Genomic DNA, 20,023 nt, shown 5'->3' with positions numbered 1-20,023 from the left:
AAGGAAAAACAGACTTTCAGGTTGTTGGCAAAAAGAAATAAATGACTGTTTTTCATACTTGAAATAAAAAAACAGATTTACATGCTGATACCTGGTTTTGCTGATATGGAGTAGCTGGGCTGTTGGGTCCAAAGAAATACTTTTTATTAAGGTATTTCTTTTTAATGTATACAGATTTTGCCTCCCTTTGATTTAGATCACTGTAAGTTATTCTTCGGAACTGCTCAATGTCTATCCAGCACATAAGATCCATGCTAAAATGAAAACAAAGAAAAATAGAGCCTTTCTTGTTTATTTCTCTAAATTCTACTAAACACTAAACAAGTTGCTGTTTTGACAGATTCAGAAAGTGGCTGTCTTGGCTAATGAGCACAATGGACTAGACCATGGAACTGATGAGCACACTGTCACCTCTTGCCTTCCTATGCAGTTATCTTGACTATTATAATCCTAATCCTGGTTAAACAAATGAGTGATGAAAAGGAATACTGGGACCAGAAAAAAAAACCGCTCATCAATAGTGATGGGGTCTTCCACGAATGATGGAATAGGATCATCAATTTCAAATTTGGAGAAATGTCTGTATACGACATGTCCATTTGACAGAAGGCCAAATTTTAAAAACTTCACGCACAATGAAGGGCAACTCTATAGAGTGAAATTTGGCACCCAGTTTCTATTAACTTGAGAGAAAACAATATGATCAATACTTCATTTTATTACAGGTAAATGTTATAAGTTTCCAAGATTCTGTTCAAAACCACAATGTTTCCTTTATATATTATATAGTTGTACTTATTGAGATACCCAAGCACTCTTGCTAATATGTCCCAGATTTGTATCTCAGGGAACTAACAGCAAGATAGTTTTGTCAAAGCTGCTTAATTTTAGAATTTCTTTTCTCTTTTACTCCCAAAGACTTGTTTTTTCCATTCCCATTATTTCCATTAATAAATTGTAAAATAGTCTAGTAATTTAAATAGCTAGCTGGGCATGGTGGCACACACCCATAATCCTAGGAGTTTGGGAGGCTGAGGCAGGAGGATCACAAGTTCAAAGCTAGCCTCAGCAATTTAGTAAGACATTAAGCAACTTAGTGAAACCCTGTCTCAAAATAAAAAATAAAATGGCTGGCATGTGGCTCAGTGGTTAAGCACCCCTGGGTTCAATCCCTGATATCAAAATAAACAAGAAACTTAGTGAAATGTAAAAATGTAAAAGAAATACTTTCCAGAAATTGTAATTGAAGTACTTGTCTAGAGAAATGCAAAATAAACAGCAGAAAAGAAAAAGTAGAAGGTACTAGTGGTGTTTTAAGTTAAGCAATGCTGAAAGTATAAATATTGTGTAATCACTTAAAATAACATTTTGGAGTTTGATACAATAAAATGCATTCCAACAAAAAAGTAATCCATACAAATTTCAGATAATTATGCTTAACAGTCTTTAGTGACATGGGTAAAAATCTAGCACTATTATAATATGTTGAATCAAAACCAGTGGCTAAGAAAAATGATGTGTTAAGTAAGGAATACATTTAAAAATGGTGCTGGTTCCTCACCTTGAAGAATGAGCCTCAAGAAACTGACGAAAATGTTCAAACTCCAGTTTGTTGTTCAGCAGATCATTAAAACGAAAATGCTTGTATTCTTCAGGAACATTATTCCAATATTCTGTTTCTTTATAGACATTAGAGAGTGATAAAACACTAGTTCCAGTTTCACCAGTGGTGCCCTAGTGACATAATACTTTGCATAAAAATCTCTTAAATGCAACAAACTATTGGCAATTTTCATTGGAGAAATTGAAAGAAAAATCAACAATTAAGCCGAGGCTTTTTAGTAGTGGTAGAAGTAGATAAAGTATCTAGGTGATTCAGATTCTTATTCTGTTCCTTTTTACTCCATTCTTTTCTTAATATGAATATTTAGTAAACATTCACTATATACAAAGCACTTATTTTAAAATATTAATTTTATTATACTTTCTTGGTATAGAAGTAATGTCTTTTGGAGTAAAAAGAAAAAAAATCACCAATTGTAATAACATTAGAGATAGCCACCATTAATATGCTTTTGTATCATTCCAGTCTTTTTTGTATATTACATGTAGTTTATTAAAAATGAAGGTTGTGGGCTGGGGATACAGCTCAGTTGGTACAGTGCTTGCCTTGCATGCACTAGGCCCTGGGCTCAATCCCCAGCACCACAAACAAACAAACAAACAAAAATGAAGGTTGTAACTTGGTTCTTTTTCTAAACAATACATCATGAACATAAAACACTCTTCTATAACACAATTTTTAAAAGTTACAAAGCAATAAAAGATACTTGTCTAATAGTGCATCCTTCTAATGTAATCACCTTCCTATAAAAGTTACATTTTTAGGTAATTTTAAGACATCTGTTGTTTTGTGGATAGTTTACAAGCTATAAAGTGCAAAGAGACAGCCTTATTCTTCGAAAATTCCTTCTTCATATAATTACTTACATAATTAATTATCTTCATATGTGCTATTGAAAGTGTTTGACCATGAGATAAATTACTAATATTTAAAGAATTAACTCTCTTTCTGTAGAAGGATTATGGAAAGTGTTAACAATTTTTAGTTCATGAAGTTTAAAATAAAACTTTAAAATGTGACAACTTTATGGATTTTTATGTATACTTCACAAGATAGTAATCAGTCTTCTAGGTCCCTTATTTTTCCAACTGAATTTCATGATTGCATTTCCTAGTTCTATGAAGAATGTCATTGGGATTTTAATAGGAATTGCATTAAATCTGTATAATGCTTTTGGTAAATTTGACAATACTAATTCTGCCTATCTAAGAGCATGGGAGATCTTTCCATCTTCTAAGGTTTGATTCCTAAGTTGTTTTTTCTTTTCTTTTTTTTTTTGAGGCTATTGTGAATGGGGCAGTTTTCCTAATTTCTCTTTCAGTAGATTCATCACTAATATATAGGAACAAATCTAATTTATGTGTGTTAATTTTATATCCTGCTACTTTGCTGAATTCATTTATGAGTTCTAGAAGTTTTCTGGTGGAATTTTGGGGGGCCATATATGCAGTGGCACTTACTATTTGTTTAATTTGAGCCTCTCTTTCTTAGAACTCTACAATGTCAAAACAGTTCTTTGTTCTTAGTTTATATGTGTAAAATTTTATTAAAGAGAACTGGGGACATTTTATTTCTTTCATAAAAATCAAAGGACTAGAGGCAACCATGAGAAAATGTTTACAAAAACCACTCTGGCTGTTGGGAACAACAGGTGTTTATTTTGGTTTGAGGGGTGTTTTTTGTTGTTTGTTTGTTTGTTTTTTTTTTCTTAGTACATAAAAAAGTACTTGGGGCTCTACTGGTTACAGCAAATTATCACCTATATGAAACAAGTCTCCAAAAGGATTTGTGAGTGTATTTTCTGTCCTAAGAGAAGCACTTTAAGGAAAAAGTTATCAAGTATCATAACTGAATGCAGAGCTGAATAAAAATGTTTGATAAAACATTTAGATAAAATGTTTAGATAAAAATGTTTGAAAATACTCAGAACATGAAAGATGCCAAACTGGGATTCTTCCTACAAACAAAGATGAAAATTTGTTAAAACAATTTTTCATCTTTGAGAATTGGGATGGAGGGATTTAAACAACCACAGAGGAATGCTTTATTAGAAAGCCAATAAAGAAATTTAACACACAGAGGCAGTTGACACATATATATAAACTGTACAGTTATTCTTCAGATAATTTCGATTTTTTATTGTTTCAGTATTGTCATTTTCATTATTGACTTCCATTGCTTAAACTCAAGAAATAAAATTTTTCAGCATAGAAAAATAATAAACAGTAATGTCTCAAATAGAGAACTTCTAATTTACTAAAGCAACTATTATAAAGTTTACATTTTAAAATAACTTTTTGTTTTTGTAAAACTTTATTGTATAAGAATGAAAATTGTAGGTAGATACAGAGAAGAAAGTGAAAAATCACCACTCAAAACTATTGTTAACATTTTGGTGAATATCTTTCCAGACATCTCTTTTTGCATGTATGCATGTATACATGTAGAAATGCATATATGATTTTACATCAATAGGATCAGTCCATACCATTGTTTTTGATCCATACATTTTAATATTATAATATGTCCTTGACCTTTTCTAGGTCAATTAAGTATCATTTCTATGTAGATGCACACATTTAAATTTATGATTGTGTGGATCTATCATGGTTTATTTAGCCAATGCAAAAGTTGCATATTTATAAGGTAAAATAACACTTTAATACCCTAGTCAATTCTATGACATTTTTAACCAATTTCCCCAATTCCTTTTCATATTTTTTCTTTGTTGTTTGTCTATTGCTGTCACACTACCATTTCTTACGTTGAGCAAATACAAAAAAAAAAAACAACAAAAAAAACAATATACTTCAAAGTACTGTAATGTCGCTTAAAAGCTCAAGTTTCCAGTCTTAGCTAAGTCAAACAAATGGCTTGTCTCCCTATTCTACTTTATCTGCTTTGTTTTTCTGGCTCTTTTGTTAAATATAATGTGATACCTGTAAAATGCAATGTGCTAGGCAAACAAACAACAAACAAACAAACAAAAAAACCAGCAGGAAAATGATGTGGCCTGTCCTCATTTTATCAGTACATGATCTCCTCAAGGTAAGATCTAGCCACCAACATATAAAGTAACCCTCTCAAGGATAAAAGGCTAGTTTTTCTATGTAGAGAGTTATCTTACCTCGTCTTTCTTGTGAAGGGTCTCTTTATGCAAAGCCCGTAGCTTTCGGAAGCATGAAGAGTCTAGCTGCCGAGTTTCTTCCACCAGTTCCACCTAAAAAAATAATAATTGCAAAGCTTGTAACATCAACAGAATGTACATTATGAAAGAGTGTGGAGCACAATGCTCAATTTCCAAAAACAGTGAGCTAAAAAACAAGGATGAGTGCCAACAAAGCAAGTTATTTTGGAGGCAAAAGTGGAAGATTAACATAGTTAAAAATATTAGCTACAGCAAAATCACACTTCACATGCATGCAATAAAAACTGCAGACATTTTTATGTAATGATATAAGGCTGTTGATGATCATGCCTCCTTTTTGAACACCCCATGTAGACTAACAAACAATGTAAATATGTTGGTCACATTTCGAGTTTATATTCAATGTAACAGGATAATAGTCATGAAGGCAGACACTGCTAGCTTTAGGAACCAAATAATTCACAAGAGAACAAGAAATGACTGGACTCCATATTGTTATTAGTCTGGGAGCAAAGGCTTTATTGTTGTAGCAAAAGATAAGACAATCATTAAATTAATTTTCATAGCAGGTCTCAGTATTCAGAGCACGATTCTATGTAGTCAGGAGAACAAGATCACTGTGTCTCTATTGCAGGGAAAACCTGGTTTGGCTAACTAGTTGCTAGAGAACTTTCTGAATTTAATAGAAAGCTTGGGTAGTCTGCTTGAGTATCCTTTTTAGGAAAGAGTCTACATAATAAGAGTCATCTGGGCTTTTAGAGAAGTTCTCTGGACTAAATTTAAGAAAGTTTCTAGGACTAAGAAAGAGATTCATTTTTTCCATATATTAAAAATAGTATGTAGGGCTGGGGCTATAGCTCAGTGGCAGAGTGCTTGCCTAGCACATGTGAGGCACTGGGTTTGATCCTCAGAACCACATAAAAACAAACAAATAAAATAAAGGTATTCTGTCCATCTACAACTACAAATATATATATAAATAAAAACCAGTATGTAATTTGTCCTGTATCATTGCTAATGTCGAAGATTTGGGGTTTGGGGAAGTTAGTTATATTCCAAATCTTTTTTACCACTGCAGGATATCCTATACAATACCCTTCCTCTACCCAATAGAGTAAAGATTTTAAAAATTGATTAGAGAGAAGTTTTTTAGATTTTATAATCTTCTGATTTTCCTAGTTAGTATATATATTTCTGTAGTAGAAAAGATGTTATGCTAATTTTTCAGAGAAAAATCAGGAGTGAAAAAAAGAGAGAAATCAGGAGTGAAAATCTATTTTCGTTGTTGAATTTAGTAAATCTCAAGCTTGTCCAGTATAGTGCCATTCAAGGTGCTTTGGTATTAATTTTACCATCATCACCTAACTTACCCCTCCTGATTGAAGACATGACTATCTAACAAGTTGCTGAGTGAATATGAATAAAGAATAGCAGTAAAAAGCAGAGTTCCACCTTAAATCACCTCAAGCATACAATGCATGATTAACTTAACATAAGAATATCTAAGCATGGTTTTAATTTGTGATTCAAAATAAATATTTAAAGAAAATTCCTCCACTCACCAATAAGAAAAATGAAAATGTTCAAGTACCAAAAATTAAAATAATCTTTTTTTTTTTGGAATGAAAAACAAGTGTGTTGAAATTTTTATCTAACAAAACACTCTGACCTAAATATCTGGGGATGCTTTAAAATAGAAGCACTGAAGTCAAAGGACCTGCTTTTCACAATACATAGGAAACATTTATACTTTCCATGGGTATAATATTCATATAACTCATCGAGCATTAAATGAAACAGGCTTTTTCCCTTAATCAGAATTAAGGCCACTGCTGAGACATAACAAGATAGGACATTAGTATATACTAACTAGTATGTTACCATGGATCTTTTGCTGCTTCACAGAAAATCAGAACTCAAATTTCTCTCTACTGACGTATTTGTACAGGGAACAAAAAATGACAGAGATTTTAGTATGTTTGTTAGGAGACAATAGGGAAATGGCATAAAATATTTTTATTTTATTTTTATAAATAAATAAACTTTTGACCCACACAAATCTTAACTCTATATCTGGGGCCCATGTGAGTTCTTTTTTTCAGTTTTTCTCTTGTGAGTTAGCGGTATTGCTTATCATTAGTTGTGTAGTAAAGTGGAAAGGTGCACACCTTTATCAGAGCCACAATACCTCTCTGTAAGTAGCTTGGTCTGACCTCATCATCTTGGTCCAGGGCTCCAGAAGGAGGAGGAGGATGTACTCTTCTGCTGTGTCAAAGAGGTCTTCAAATGGTGGTTGTATTTTCTTGTAAATGTCTCTCTTCTTTTCCTGCTGCAGTCCAATGTCAAGAGTGGCCGATGGAGCAACATATGTGGCAAAAATATACTAAGGGAGGATGGGAAGGAATGAGAGGACATTGGGAGAAACCACAGTGGTTAGCATCCTCAGCAAAGGCGTTTAAAAAGCAGCAAGAGAAGGCAAACAAGCTTTAGACTACTAAAGACAAAGCAATGTGTTACCCAAAAGAATTTGGGTTTTCTTTTTCTATTTTTTCATTGGTGGTTAGCAATTTGCCAATTTCTCTTAGCTGACAAAATTCTGAAGATGTACTAGGTACTATAATGATTGAGTCAAGGTTATAAGACTCCTTTTTTTCCTTTATATTCACAACATTTTCTACTTTCCCCAGTTATTTGAAATGCCTCCCTCTGCTCTTTTGCTGGTAGAACTAGACATCAAACCAGGGCCTTGTGTATGCAAGGCAGACATTCTGCCCCAGCTCCAAATTGCCTGTTTGGAAACAAGAGGCTAGAATACATGAGAACTGAAATTTTGACTATTATTAGTCTTCTACTCTAGATACCAAGCAGACCTCTTGCCCTCCCTAACTGAGCTACAGAGTTTTATGAGTCTTCTAATTATCCCTTTTGTCATAAAATATCTTCATGTGGTGTCCTACGTTCTGGAGGAGGTACAGGAAGGGGATATGAGTAAATGGGAAGATATACAAAGAACTTTTAACCAACCTGCCATAGACATCTATTCTGTTCTACCCATTGGTCTTGTCTATCAATAATATTTATATCTGAGAAGAAATCTGATAACATTTTATTTGTAAAATTTTTATGTACTAGATATGCCGTATCCTGAACATCAGGTTTAAAAATAGAGTGTCTAAGAATGTCTATTTGGGGCTGGGGTTGTGGCTCAGTGGTAGAGTGCTTGCCTAGCATGTGTAAGGCACTGGGTTCAATTCTCAACACCACATATAAATAAATAAATAAATAAGAAAAGTCCATGAACAACTAAAAAATATATTTAAAAAGGTTCTTACAATGTCTAGACTCAACTCAGAAATATATATATGTGATAGCAGGGAATGAACCCAGGAGTGTTCTGCCTCTAAGCAACATCCCAAACCCTTTTATATTATTTTGCACAGGCTCCCTTTGAGCTTGCAATCCTCTTGTGTCAACCTCCCAAGTAGCTGGGATTACAGTTGTGTGCCACTGAGCCCGAATTTTAAAAATCTTTAAAAAGTTTTAAAGAATCCACACTAATAACACAAGCATTTACTGAGTATCTACTATGTTTTAGACGCTTGCTTAGGTGTTATGTGTGCAAAGATTAATGAATAAGGGCCAATGCCTGCCCTGAAGGAGCCCACTTGGTAGTGACATGAAGATGAAAAATCACTGTGGAATACAGTATGATAAACGCTACAACAGAGCTACATATTACAAGTGAGATCTCCAGTGACTGCCTATACAATCTTTTATGCTTATCTTCCATGAATTGCCTTTCAAACTTTATACTCAAATACCAAATTTTCTATAATTTCCTTTAATCTTGCAGGTCTACCATTCCACATCATTATACATATTGCTCCATCAATCTTGAATATTGAGCCTATTGTACATTTTGCCTGCTTGATAAATTCCGGTTTTAAAAAAATTAAAAACTAACATGGATTTCTCCTCCTCTAGGAAGCTTTTGCTTTCCTCCTAAGATCATATGTTCTATGTCCACACCCTATACTGCAATTAAGTACTTATGTGTCCTCTCTTCTGGGCTCAGATGCTTGAGGGAAAAGACTATAACTTATTCATCTGTGAATCTCCAACTGTTCTTGGCAGAATAGATCCCATAAACCACTATTGAATTGTACCAAATCCATAGAGAAGACACACAATACTAGAAGAGGTCAAATGAAGTGAGGTTCAAGTAAAAAAAAAAAGGATTAAAGGTGCTGGTTAAAGAGCAACTGAAACGATCTACAATAAAATAGGAAAGCAAATAAAACCGTGGAACCAATCTGGATGCCCTTCAATAGATGAATGGATAAAGAAACTGTGGTATGTATACACAATGGACTATTACTCAGCATTAAGAGAGAATAAAATTATGGCATTTGCAGGTAAATGGATGGAGTTGGAGAATATCATGCAAAGAAAAGTAAGTCAATCCCATAAAACCAAAGACCGAATGTTCTCTCTGATAAGTGGATGTTGATCCATCATGGGGCGAGGGGGGCATGGGAAAAAAATGGAGGAACTTTGATTGGACAAAGAGGAGTGAGTGGGAAAGGGTCATGGGGGCAGGAAAGATGGTGGAATGAGATGAACATCATTCTTCTAGGTACATGTATGACTGCACATATGATGCAATGCAACATGGTGTACAACCAGAGAAATGAAAAGTTGTGCTGCAATTGTGTACAATGAATAAAAATGCATTCTGCCTTCATATATACCTAATTATACTAAATAAATTAATTAAAATAAACAAATAAATACACAGAAGTAGATGGTTAGGTGGAGGTGGCTGAGGAACAAAGCACCAAGCAACACAAGAGCGCGAAAGAAACACGGATCAAGCACTGACAGAACCGCCTGTCAATCAGCGGGGTCCCCAGGCCAATCCTGGATCTTAGCCAGCTCCCACCACCACCACCATCACCAACTCCAGTAGGCCAAGGGACTCTAAGCCCAATAAGAATTCCAGTCCCGTGGATCCCCCAGCGCTTCTACTTAGACCCACTCTGTCAGTCTAAGAGTTCTGCCTGGGAGCGAAATCTCAATAAAGCCTCGTTCAGTGGCCTTTTAAAATCTGCCTCCTTTTGGTCGCTGCTGCCTGACCTTACATAGATTTGCTGGATCCAATGGTAGCTCTAGTTCTAATTTTTCAGGAATTTCTATGCTGTTTTCCATAATGACTGTGCCATTTACATTTGAAACAGTGTTTTAGTGTTATCATTAATCCACATTCACCAATACTTATTATCTTTTGATTTTTGATAATCACTTTGATAATAATTTATGTCACTGCCATACAATATGCTGCAGTACTCCAGGTTTTAAATCCTGTGTTTTATTTTTCTTTGTGTTCTTCACTTTTAATTCCTTTTTTCTATTTCTGTGCATGTTTAAATTCTGGTAATTTTTATTAATATATCCTTATATTCATTTAGTGTTTCTAATCTTTGTCAAATAAATTGATAAATCAATAAAAAATAAACTAGCAAAGCACATAAAGTAAAAATCAGAATATCAAGAAGCTAGAAGTTATAAGGTAGAGGAATGGAAGGCTGTTAAAAGGGAGCACTGTACAGTTCAACATGTGACAAGCACTCAACAAACCTTTGCTAAGTGGTTGAATGACAGCTTAATGACTCAAAGCAAAACTGTGATCCAAAAGGAGAATTTCAGAGTTCAAATATTTAGAGGTGAGTAGTTGCAAATGACAATGTATGGCCATCTCTATAGTCAACTGAAGAGAAATAAAGTTAAGAGACATTGGAGATGGGTAAGCAGGATCTGGGTCATTAGTGCAGATGTTGAAGAGCTTCAAGATGATAAGAGAAAGGAAATTTCAGTCATTTATTGAAATTTTCTAGGAATATAAAGAATACTTAAGGTCTTTAAATAACATTAATGAGATTTGTGAGAGGGAAAATTAACAGACAGTTTTCAAAATTTTTAAAGTGGTTAAAAGATGAGGCTTGAACAGTAGCAGAGAAGAGCTCTTCTTGAGTGCTGTGAAATACAGGGAAGAGACGCTAAAAGCCATTCTAGAAGTTCTGTTTAGTTAAATAATCTACAGTTTCTGTAACTTTGAAAACCAAAAACCTCCTTTTCTAGAAATAGTTGGGTATAGTAGCCCAAAGTGAACCATACTCTTACTGAACAATTTTATAATATTTAAAGTTAAAGTTGTTTCACATACACACACAACACATACACACTTCATATAGAAATATTTCTTTTTCTAATTTTGGGAGGGTTTTAGGAGACTGACTTACAAAATTGACTAGTCCTTACTTTACTATAAACCTAACAAGATAGGATTGTAACAGATTAAAATCTATTCTTAAATATGTCCTAAGTTGTTAAGTTTTTTAAAGTGCATAAATTAAACTAATGTCATACTTAGGTACATTAGGAAACTAAAAGTTCAAATTACCAAATTAACAACATTTAAAAGTGTCTCTTGGGCTGCAAGAGTAGCTCAGTACTAGAAGTGTTTGCTAGTATGTATGAGGCCCCAGGCTCAATCCTCAGCACTAGAATATATATATATATAATTTGCTCCATTAATTCCAAAGTCATCTCAAAGGAAATTCAATAACCCAGGTCACTAACTAAAATTCAGAAGTCAGGTTAAATTTGAACAGGAATATTCTCTAAATGGCAAAATAAAACATCTTTGTCTTTGGGTCAGCTACATTCAAAGCTATAATTTTAAAAGATTTGACATGCTGCATATAAATTTCTTTAATTGAAGTCAAAATAACTCATTTGATTTAAAAGAAATTGGGAACATTGAAGAGAGCAAAATTGTGCAGATGTGGAAATGGTGACTAGGATAATTGTGACAGAAATGATGACTGCTAGCTTCTGGTAGAACCCAAATCTATTCCCTTCTCTTTTGTTCCCCATCTTGCCTTCACTCCTGTTTTATGTCTACCACCTACTGCTACCGTGAGGCCCATGAGAGACTATGCGCAGTATATACATATCCTGTTATGACCCTACCTTTGTGGACACTGCATACCAAGTTGCCATACACAGTTGTGTCCAGTTGCCTAGGCTTTTTTACTTTCTGGAATTTTGCTTTATGATTTTCTTTTTCTTTTTTATTTATTTGTTTTTATGAGTTATACATTACAGAATGCATTTATAAACTTTGATATATCATACATAGATGGGGTATAATTTCACATTTTTCTGAGTGTACATGTTATAGAATCATATTGGTCATGCAAGCATAATATATACATAAAGTAAAAAAAAAAGTCTGCTTCATTCTACTATCCTTCCTGTATCCCCAAATCCCCTCCTCTCCCCTCCCTTCACTTCCCTCTACCAAATCTAAAGTAATTTTTTTCTTCTCTAGTGCCCCCACCCTTTATTGTGAATTAGCATCCACATATCAAACATTCGGCCTTTGGTTTTTTGGGATTGGCTTATTTTGCTTAGCAAGATATTCTCCAACTCCATCCATTTACCAGCATATGGCATAATTTCATTCTTCTTTAAAGCTGAGTAATATTTCATTGAATATATATACCACATTTTTTATCCATTCATTTTTTAAAATTTTAATTTGTTATATATGACAACAGAATGCATTATAATTCATATTACACATATAGAGCACATTTTTTCATATCTCTGGTTGTACACAAAGTAGAGTCACATCCTTCGTGTCTTCATACATGTACTTAGGGTAATGATGACCATTGCATTCCACTGTCTTTCCTATCCCTATTCCCCTCTCTTCCCCTCCCTCCCCTCTTCTCCTTTGCCCTATCTAGAGTTCATTTAATCCTCCCCCGCCCCCACTTTATGATTTTTTTTAGTTGTAGTTGGACACAATACCTTTATTTTATTTATTTTTATATGGTGCTAAGGATCGAACCCAGGCCTTACACGTCCTAGGCGAGCGCTCTATCCCTGAGCCACAACCCAGCACACTTTATGATTTTCTTAAGAACAAGTTTCTCTTTACCACTTACCACATTAGTTGCACAATTTCCTATCTCTGATCACACTCTTCTTCCTTTTCTATCTGATCTCCCACTGAGTTTTTTTTTTTTTTTTTGCCTTCAGCGCAATCCACAGCTTCTTTCTGTCCTCTAAATAAACCATACATCACCTAACTTCTCTTACTTACATGCAATCAGAACTGAAGACTGTCAATTATTTCAATGACACTCACATGAATATCTCTAATTCCTCCCCACTGTGACAGAGACTCAATTAGGGGCTCACCTAACCATTCATTAATTTTTCCAACTCTATCCTCAAGGTCCCAGTAAAAACTATGACAAATTGGTTCCATTGTGGAGACTTAAAGAAGCAAAACAAAAAACCTCAGCTGAGATTGCAAAGCTTGCTGCTTTTTGCTTATTTTGGACCAATTCCATTTCCACTTTCTAAATGTTGCCATCTTCCTTAAAGCCCTCAACTTTACTTTTATGCTTTGTCACATTCATAGTCTTTATCTCCCACTTCGCTGGAAAAAGAAAACACTACTATGAATGCCCTAACTTTTCCTCACAAGATCTCTCCTCTAAGTCTGTGTGTTTTTCTTGTGTCTCAAAGGAAGATTCCTTTCCAAGCCTGAACCATTCACATATGCTCTGACCACATTCCTCCCGAACTTCCAACAGGGTAGCAGGGATTATTTCCTTAGTGCTTTGCTCTCTTAATCTTTCTACTGCTTCCATTTCCTTCCTTATGCCACAAAGTTGTTTGAGTGAAATGACTCTCCCATTCTTAAATATTTCCTTACTTTTGAGCTTTTGCCCTCAAATTATTACCACTACCTCTCTTCTTTAAAAATGTCCATACTTCCATAATCTACTGCAATCTGCATTTCATGCCAGTAAAACTGATCTCCAAGATCACTAACAATCACATAATCTCAGTTCAATAATCTGTCTCCTTAATCTCCAACCTATTTGAGCCCATACATTGCTTTGACATTGCTGATTATCTCTGTTCTTTTTGACTGAGTTCTCTGACACTTTCTCTTGACCCTACTATTTCCACTTCTTCTTGGGCTCCTTTGCGGACTCCTTTCTCCTCTATCCCCCTTAAAAGAAGGCACTCCCTAAAGTTCCGCATTCTACTTTCTTCTCAGTTCATGTTTATACAGTTTACATTCTCTTGTGCCAGGCCTGTCCTAAATGATTCAAGCTTCCTCAAACTCCTAAGTTTAGCTGGCTATCCCTCCTACGTGCTCCCATGGACCCTGTACTTTTTTTTTTTTTTTTTAGTTGTTGATGGACCTTTATTTAATTTATTTATATGCAGTGCTGAGAATCGAACCCAGTGCCTTGCACATGCTAGGCAAGCGCTCTATCACTGAGCTACTTTTAAAGTGAAACTTTATAAAGACAGAATCATAACCCTAAATGTAGAATGAATGAGTGAGTGAGTGAATAATGTCACCCATTCCCAAAGACTTAACAGTCAACTGTATGTGGAAAAAACCCAAATATATATATAGCTTTGGACTTGATATTTTCCCCTGAATTCTAAACCTTTACTTCTAGCTGCCTTCTTATAATAGCTTCCTCAACATCCTATAGACCCTCAATGACTCAGGAGTTTAACAAATCACTTTTCCTAACCTCCCAAGCCTTCCTCCTGTGTTTCCAGTTTTCATAAATAACACACCATCACAGCACAATCTGACTCTTCCTCACATTTCCTTCCTTTCTCCTCAAAGTCGAGGCATATAAATTTAATCTCAACAAGGAAACAAACAGAAACTACCAAGAGCAAGTATAAAACTAGGAGAAGGAAATAAGCAGCACAGTATCAAGAACACCACACAACCAGGTTTTGTTCCCAAGCTGCTGTCTGCTCCTGTCCTTCCTGACCGCCACTCAATGTGCTCTGTTCAGCCACAGGGGCTGTGCATAGCATTTAGCTGTACGATCCATAGATTCAAGGAGCTATAATTAGGATAGTCATGTGTCCCCAATATGGTTTAAGCCTACTGTGTGGGCATATTAGTAACTGTTCCACTTTCACTATCAAAAGCATCTGGATTTAGATAATAAATTCTATGGTTTGCCTATATTTAACTGCCACCATTTAGATAAAATTATGAAGTTTCTCTAAAACAAGGCTCCTAGAAATCCTTGACTCACATTGAAAGCTGACAATATAGGATAGAAAGGCAGAGGGGACCCCTCGCTAAGAAACATTTACATTTGTCTAATTTCTAATCATATGAACTGAATAGCTGTTCTCAAAAGCCAGAATCTCATATGAGGAATTTGGGTTGGAAGCTTCACAGACTCCCTGGTTAAAAATAAATGCTCCCCCACTTTGTTTACTTATTTATGTAGCTTCCTCACAGTCAGTGTATGAGAACATTGTTCAAGATAAAGTAATTTATTTCTTTTCAAGTGTCAATCTCCACTATGGTAACCAGCAAAATCCTTACATCCTTAACTTCCCCAATTCTTAACCCATGTTGTAAAATCACAGGAACTAGAGGTGTTAGAAAGGGGCTTGAGAGGCCAAATTTACATTACACACATTTACAGTCTTGTGCTGAGGCTCTCTGCATGCCTCTTTACCTCCCCCAGGGTAGAAGGGACAAAGGGGGTTAAGTAGGTAAGGAGGAGAAAACAGAATTCCATTGCCAGGCCTTTAGAGCAACACAGTAAATTCATAGTACATTCAGTTATGTATGGCATTAAAATATGAATATATTTTTCTAACAACCAAGGGAAAAACCTGTAAGTGAATAATTGACATGTAACAAATGCAAGAGATGAACATATTGTGTTTATTATGTAACAAAATTTAAAAGCTAAAATCTTCATAAATATGAAAATCATTTTTGCCTATGTAAACCAACTTTATGGTGAAATATTTAAATTATATCACATGATACCCAAATAGTACAGTCTAATTAAGGGTTAAAAACATTGTTTCAATATCCTGGGTATTTGTTGCTTTATTGCCCACCCAGCTCTTCCTCTCTAGCCACAGAGAAATAACAATGTAGCTCATGTCGGAGACAAAAAAGAAATAACGACAACAACAACGAAGAAAAAAATGCTCCCTTCATGTTCCACTTGGCCCCTCTGATTCCCAGTAAAGCAGATTCACTCATACACAGCTGTGGCGGACATGATTCCAATTTAAACATTAACCTCCGATGCATTAACAGCCCAGCAGGAAAGTTTTTGAGAAGGATACAAGCACTGCCTGTCTGTGATCAGACTGCCTGGCACTGCACACAACACGGCTCTGAACTCCATCTCTCCTGGAGACACTCAAAGGTTATGTAATCAGGAAACGCAGAACGGGCGGCCTGCCCTGCACCTCTCTACACCTGTGCCTGTGACTCGCTTTCTTGGCAACTGCATCAAATAGGGGGAAAGAAAAGCAAGGCTTCTCCCTAAAAAATAATCTTTTACAGTCTTGAAGTTCTGGAAGTTCATTTTCTGGTTTTAGCTAAACTCTTAAGATTAGCTGATGGCTAACAAGAATAGCAAAAAACAAAGATGACAGCAGGAAGAGTTGAAATGGAGAGGGGGGGGGGGAAAGAATGGAGAAACAAATTGGAAGAAATGAGAATGAGAAATGAAGACCAAAAATAATAAAAATGGGGTGGGACAGAAAAACAACACTGTTCCAATAAATATTTTCTTTCTAAAGGGAACTGAATGGAGAATACTATTTATTTTTAATACATATTAGTTTGTTGGCATTATAGGGAAAAATGTTTCTAATTTTGCCTCCACAAGGAAATCTCAGATGCTTCATTAATTAGAGACAATATCCTATTCATACTACTTCATTATACTATACAGATGGATCAAACAAATTAAAATATAACATATGCCAACTTTTATTTTTTCCAAACCTATGATATTTTGCATGCAAGACTGCGGCATTACCAATTAACTTTTCAGAATCATTTTGAAAGTGTATGTTACTGAGCATCTTCTTGGGTGGAAGTGGATCTCAATAGCTTTCAAACATATTAAAATGCATCACAGGCTTACTTTTACCATGTTAATGAATGTTTTCTTATTGCATCATGAAGTTTAAACAAACAAACTTCAGAATGGGAATTTATGGACTTACTGGACATATTCTTATTTTTTAAAATTACCTTTATTTTATTTAGTTTTTTATGTGGTGCTGAGGATTGAACCCAGTGCCTCATGCATGCTAGGTGAGTGCTCTATCACTGAGCCACAACCACAGCCCTATATTCTCATTTTTAACAATGCCAAAGAGGGAGGGAAAAAGAATTTTCCACTACTGTCTGTGTTATTTGGATTTCTCTTTGTAGCAAAGACTAAATGATGACAGCTATGGGTTAAGATTCTAATTATCATGCTGTAGACACATGCTGTAGAAGCACCCAGCAAAGTATTCTCCTTGTGCCAAAGGTGAGCACAGTCTTGGGAAGGCATCTTTTCCATAAGTAGGGGCCATTTGATGAGCTGCAGCTTGACACTCATCTGTGTTCCAATGAAAACAAGAACAATTTCTGTGTCCTTAAAAGGCAAAGTCAAGAATAATACCAAATGTTGTAGCACATGTGTTGATTTGTTATGTTACATTTCAGCTGTTAGTTATGTTAATGGAACAGTTTCACATACTTCCTTTTGATGTATTTATTTTAATGATCATGTGTATGTGTCTTTCTAATGATTGCCTGGTAACACTGATTGCATGATGTTTTGCTGTCACCACCAGGCCAGGATTGGAAGTAAGAAAGAGAAATGTAAGCAGATTATGCTTAGTGAAGCTAGCCAATCCCTAAAAAACAAATACCAAATGTCTTCTTTGATATAATGAGAGCAACTAAGAATAGAGCAGGGAGGAAGAGCAGGAAGAAAAGATTAACATTAAACAGATAGATGAGGTGGGATGGAAAGGGAGAGAAAAGGGAAATTGCATGGTAATGGAGGGAGACCCTCATTGTTATACAAAATTACATATAAGAGGTTGTGAGGGGAATGGGAAAATAAACAAGGAGAGAAATGAATTACAGTAGATGGGGTAGAGGGAGAAGATGGGAGGGGAGGGGAGGGGGGATAGTAGAGGATAGGAAAGGTAGCAGAATACAACAGTTACTAATATGGCATTATGTAAAAATGTGGATGTGTAACGGATGTGACTCTGCAATCTGTATTTGGGGTAAAATTGGGAGTTCATAACCAACTTGAATCTAATGTATGAAATATGATATGTCAAGAGCTTTATAATGTTTTTAACAACCAATAAAAAAAAAAAAAAAAGAAAGAAAGAGAAATGTAAAACTTTGGAACTCTATGACTTAAAATGAGCTCTTCAGTATGCTGAGGATATGATGTATCAGATCCTGTGTGTTGTGAGACCTTGATACTGGCTTACAGGAATCAAGAAGATCCTATTACCAGATTAACTAAAATTGGGGATAAAGTAGATTTTCTTTTGTATGTTGCCACCACAAAGACATTACAAATGTATGAGGTGATAGATATCTGATTGTCCTGATTAATTCATTGTATAAGGTATATATCAAATCATCACATTGTACCCATACATATGTAAAATTATTATATGCTAATTTAAAAATAACTTAAATAATAGATTTTCAACAACTTATTAAAGTAGTTCAGAGAGTAGGAGAAAACATTTTTGCTTCAGCATTTTGCATCATTAGCAAGTTGATTTTTTCTTGGACTCATTACTTAACTATAATGATAAACAGCAGCAGAAGGCATTTTAATATGCATCTTTCACATTCTTCTAGTAATTTACAAAGATTCCTACTACCAAGAGTATATAGGAAATATGAAGCTGTGTGCCATTGCTATTCCTTCTACTTGTGGGTAGAAAGCACCGGAGATCTGCCTGATAGACTGATGGGGTAGGATCAATGAAGATCCATCAGCCCCCGAGGAAGAAAAAATAGATATCTCACAAAACCCATGACATTACTTTATATACTCTAAAGGAAAATCAAAACAAAACAAAACAAAAAACGAAGAATCCATTGGCTACAGAAATACAGAAAGCTTTTTCATCAGCTCCTTCCTCAAGTTCATTGTGAACAAACTATAAGACCTAATAATTCTAAAACAAAGATGATGTGCCACCTTTGGTGGCACAAGCAAGGGCATGAGCAGTTTCTAAAAGATGGAAGAAAATTCTGAAGGTGGAGGGTTAGGGTCTACAGTCCTAACATGGAGAAGCTCAAAAACAGAGAGGAACAGAGTGATACTTCTCTTGTCATTACCTCTCTCCCTCCATCTTATGATGATTTGTAAATTTTCTGGAATTTTGTGAGTTAGTTGTTAAACTCAGTTTCAAAGTTAAATTACAGTTACAACTTAAGAAGTTATATTAAAAACAAAGATAATGAATATAAGGAATACTCAAAACTCACTGCTTCCTATGATTCTGTTTTACTGTTATCCATGCTCTTGAAGTTATTTACTCTGTTGTATCTTAAGGTGAAGAGACTATATAATGGTGTGCTCCTTTCCAACTCTCCCAACCCTGCATCTGGTGACATGTTGGGGTCTGAAATCACCCATGTTGTAAAGTATTTACACCCAGAGATCAGCAAATACTACAAATCAGGACAGCTCCTGATAGTTGGTTGTTAAACATTTACCATCATACCACTGATTAAAAGGCAAATATATTTCTTTTCCTATAATGACCACTAAAGAGAAGTAAAGTAGGGAAAAGGCAAATGACATCAGTTAATTCAAATATTTACTGGAGGAAAGCTACGTCCCACAATAAACCAATTCACACCACAATGTGCCAATTTATAACAGTTTACTTCCATACTCCATTTAACTGACATCCATTTTTAAAAATATGGATATAGTTAAACCCCTTTTAATAGTTAAGAGTCAAGCTCTGAACCACAAAAGGAGGGCCAGTATGCTTTCTTTAAATCTGTCTGCTTATATTCTGAATAGTCTTTATTTAGAAAAGGGTAAAGCTAAGCTTCAAAAGTTAATTTCAGTCTGATAAGTGAGTCAGAAGAGGTTAAGAATGTAATAGGGAAAAACTTGTTAACTTGTCCTCTTGAGAAAGTACAAGGAGCAGCTTTGAAGAAGAAACATGAAAGCAGTAAGAGAAATACAGTTGGTTCTAATGGGTCTGGATTCAGTCTCTGAACCCCAAAGAGACCTGAATCACTTCACAGATAATCTTAAGCACAATAGAGCAGATGTCCACTATAACAACAAGCAAAAAGCAGA

The 20,023-nt window shown here is 35.0% G+C and overlaps 1 protein-coding gene across 1 annotated transcript in view; it reads right to left on the bottom strand.

Moving 5' to 3' along the window:
• Positions 1 to 20,023, bottom strand: part of Rgs22 (regulator of G protein signaling 22) — a 122,809-nt gene that overhangs the window by 46,812 nt on the left and 55,974 nt on the right. Inside the window, 4 exon segments of the mRNA XM_027946900.2 lie at positions 92 to 254; positions 1,562 to 1,734; positions 4,752 to 4,844; positions 6,961 to 7,155. Of these exon segments, the coding sequence (XP_027802701.1) occupies positions 92 to 254; positions 1,562 to 1,734; positions 4,752 to 4,844; positions 6,961 to 7,155 (624 nt within the window).

This window comes from Marmota flaviventris, chromosome 15, assembly GCF_047511675.1.
Source record: "Marmota flaviventris isolate mMarFla1 chromosome 15, mMarFla1.hap1, whole genome shotgun sequence".
Classification (NCBI taxonomy): domain Eukaryota; kingdom Metazoa; phylum Chordata; class Mammalia; order Rodentia; family Sciuridae; genus Marmota; species Marmota flaviventris.
The sequence above is the reverse complement of the archived record's forward strand: the minus strand, read 5'-3'. Positions and strand labels throughout refer to the sequence as shown.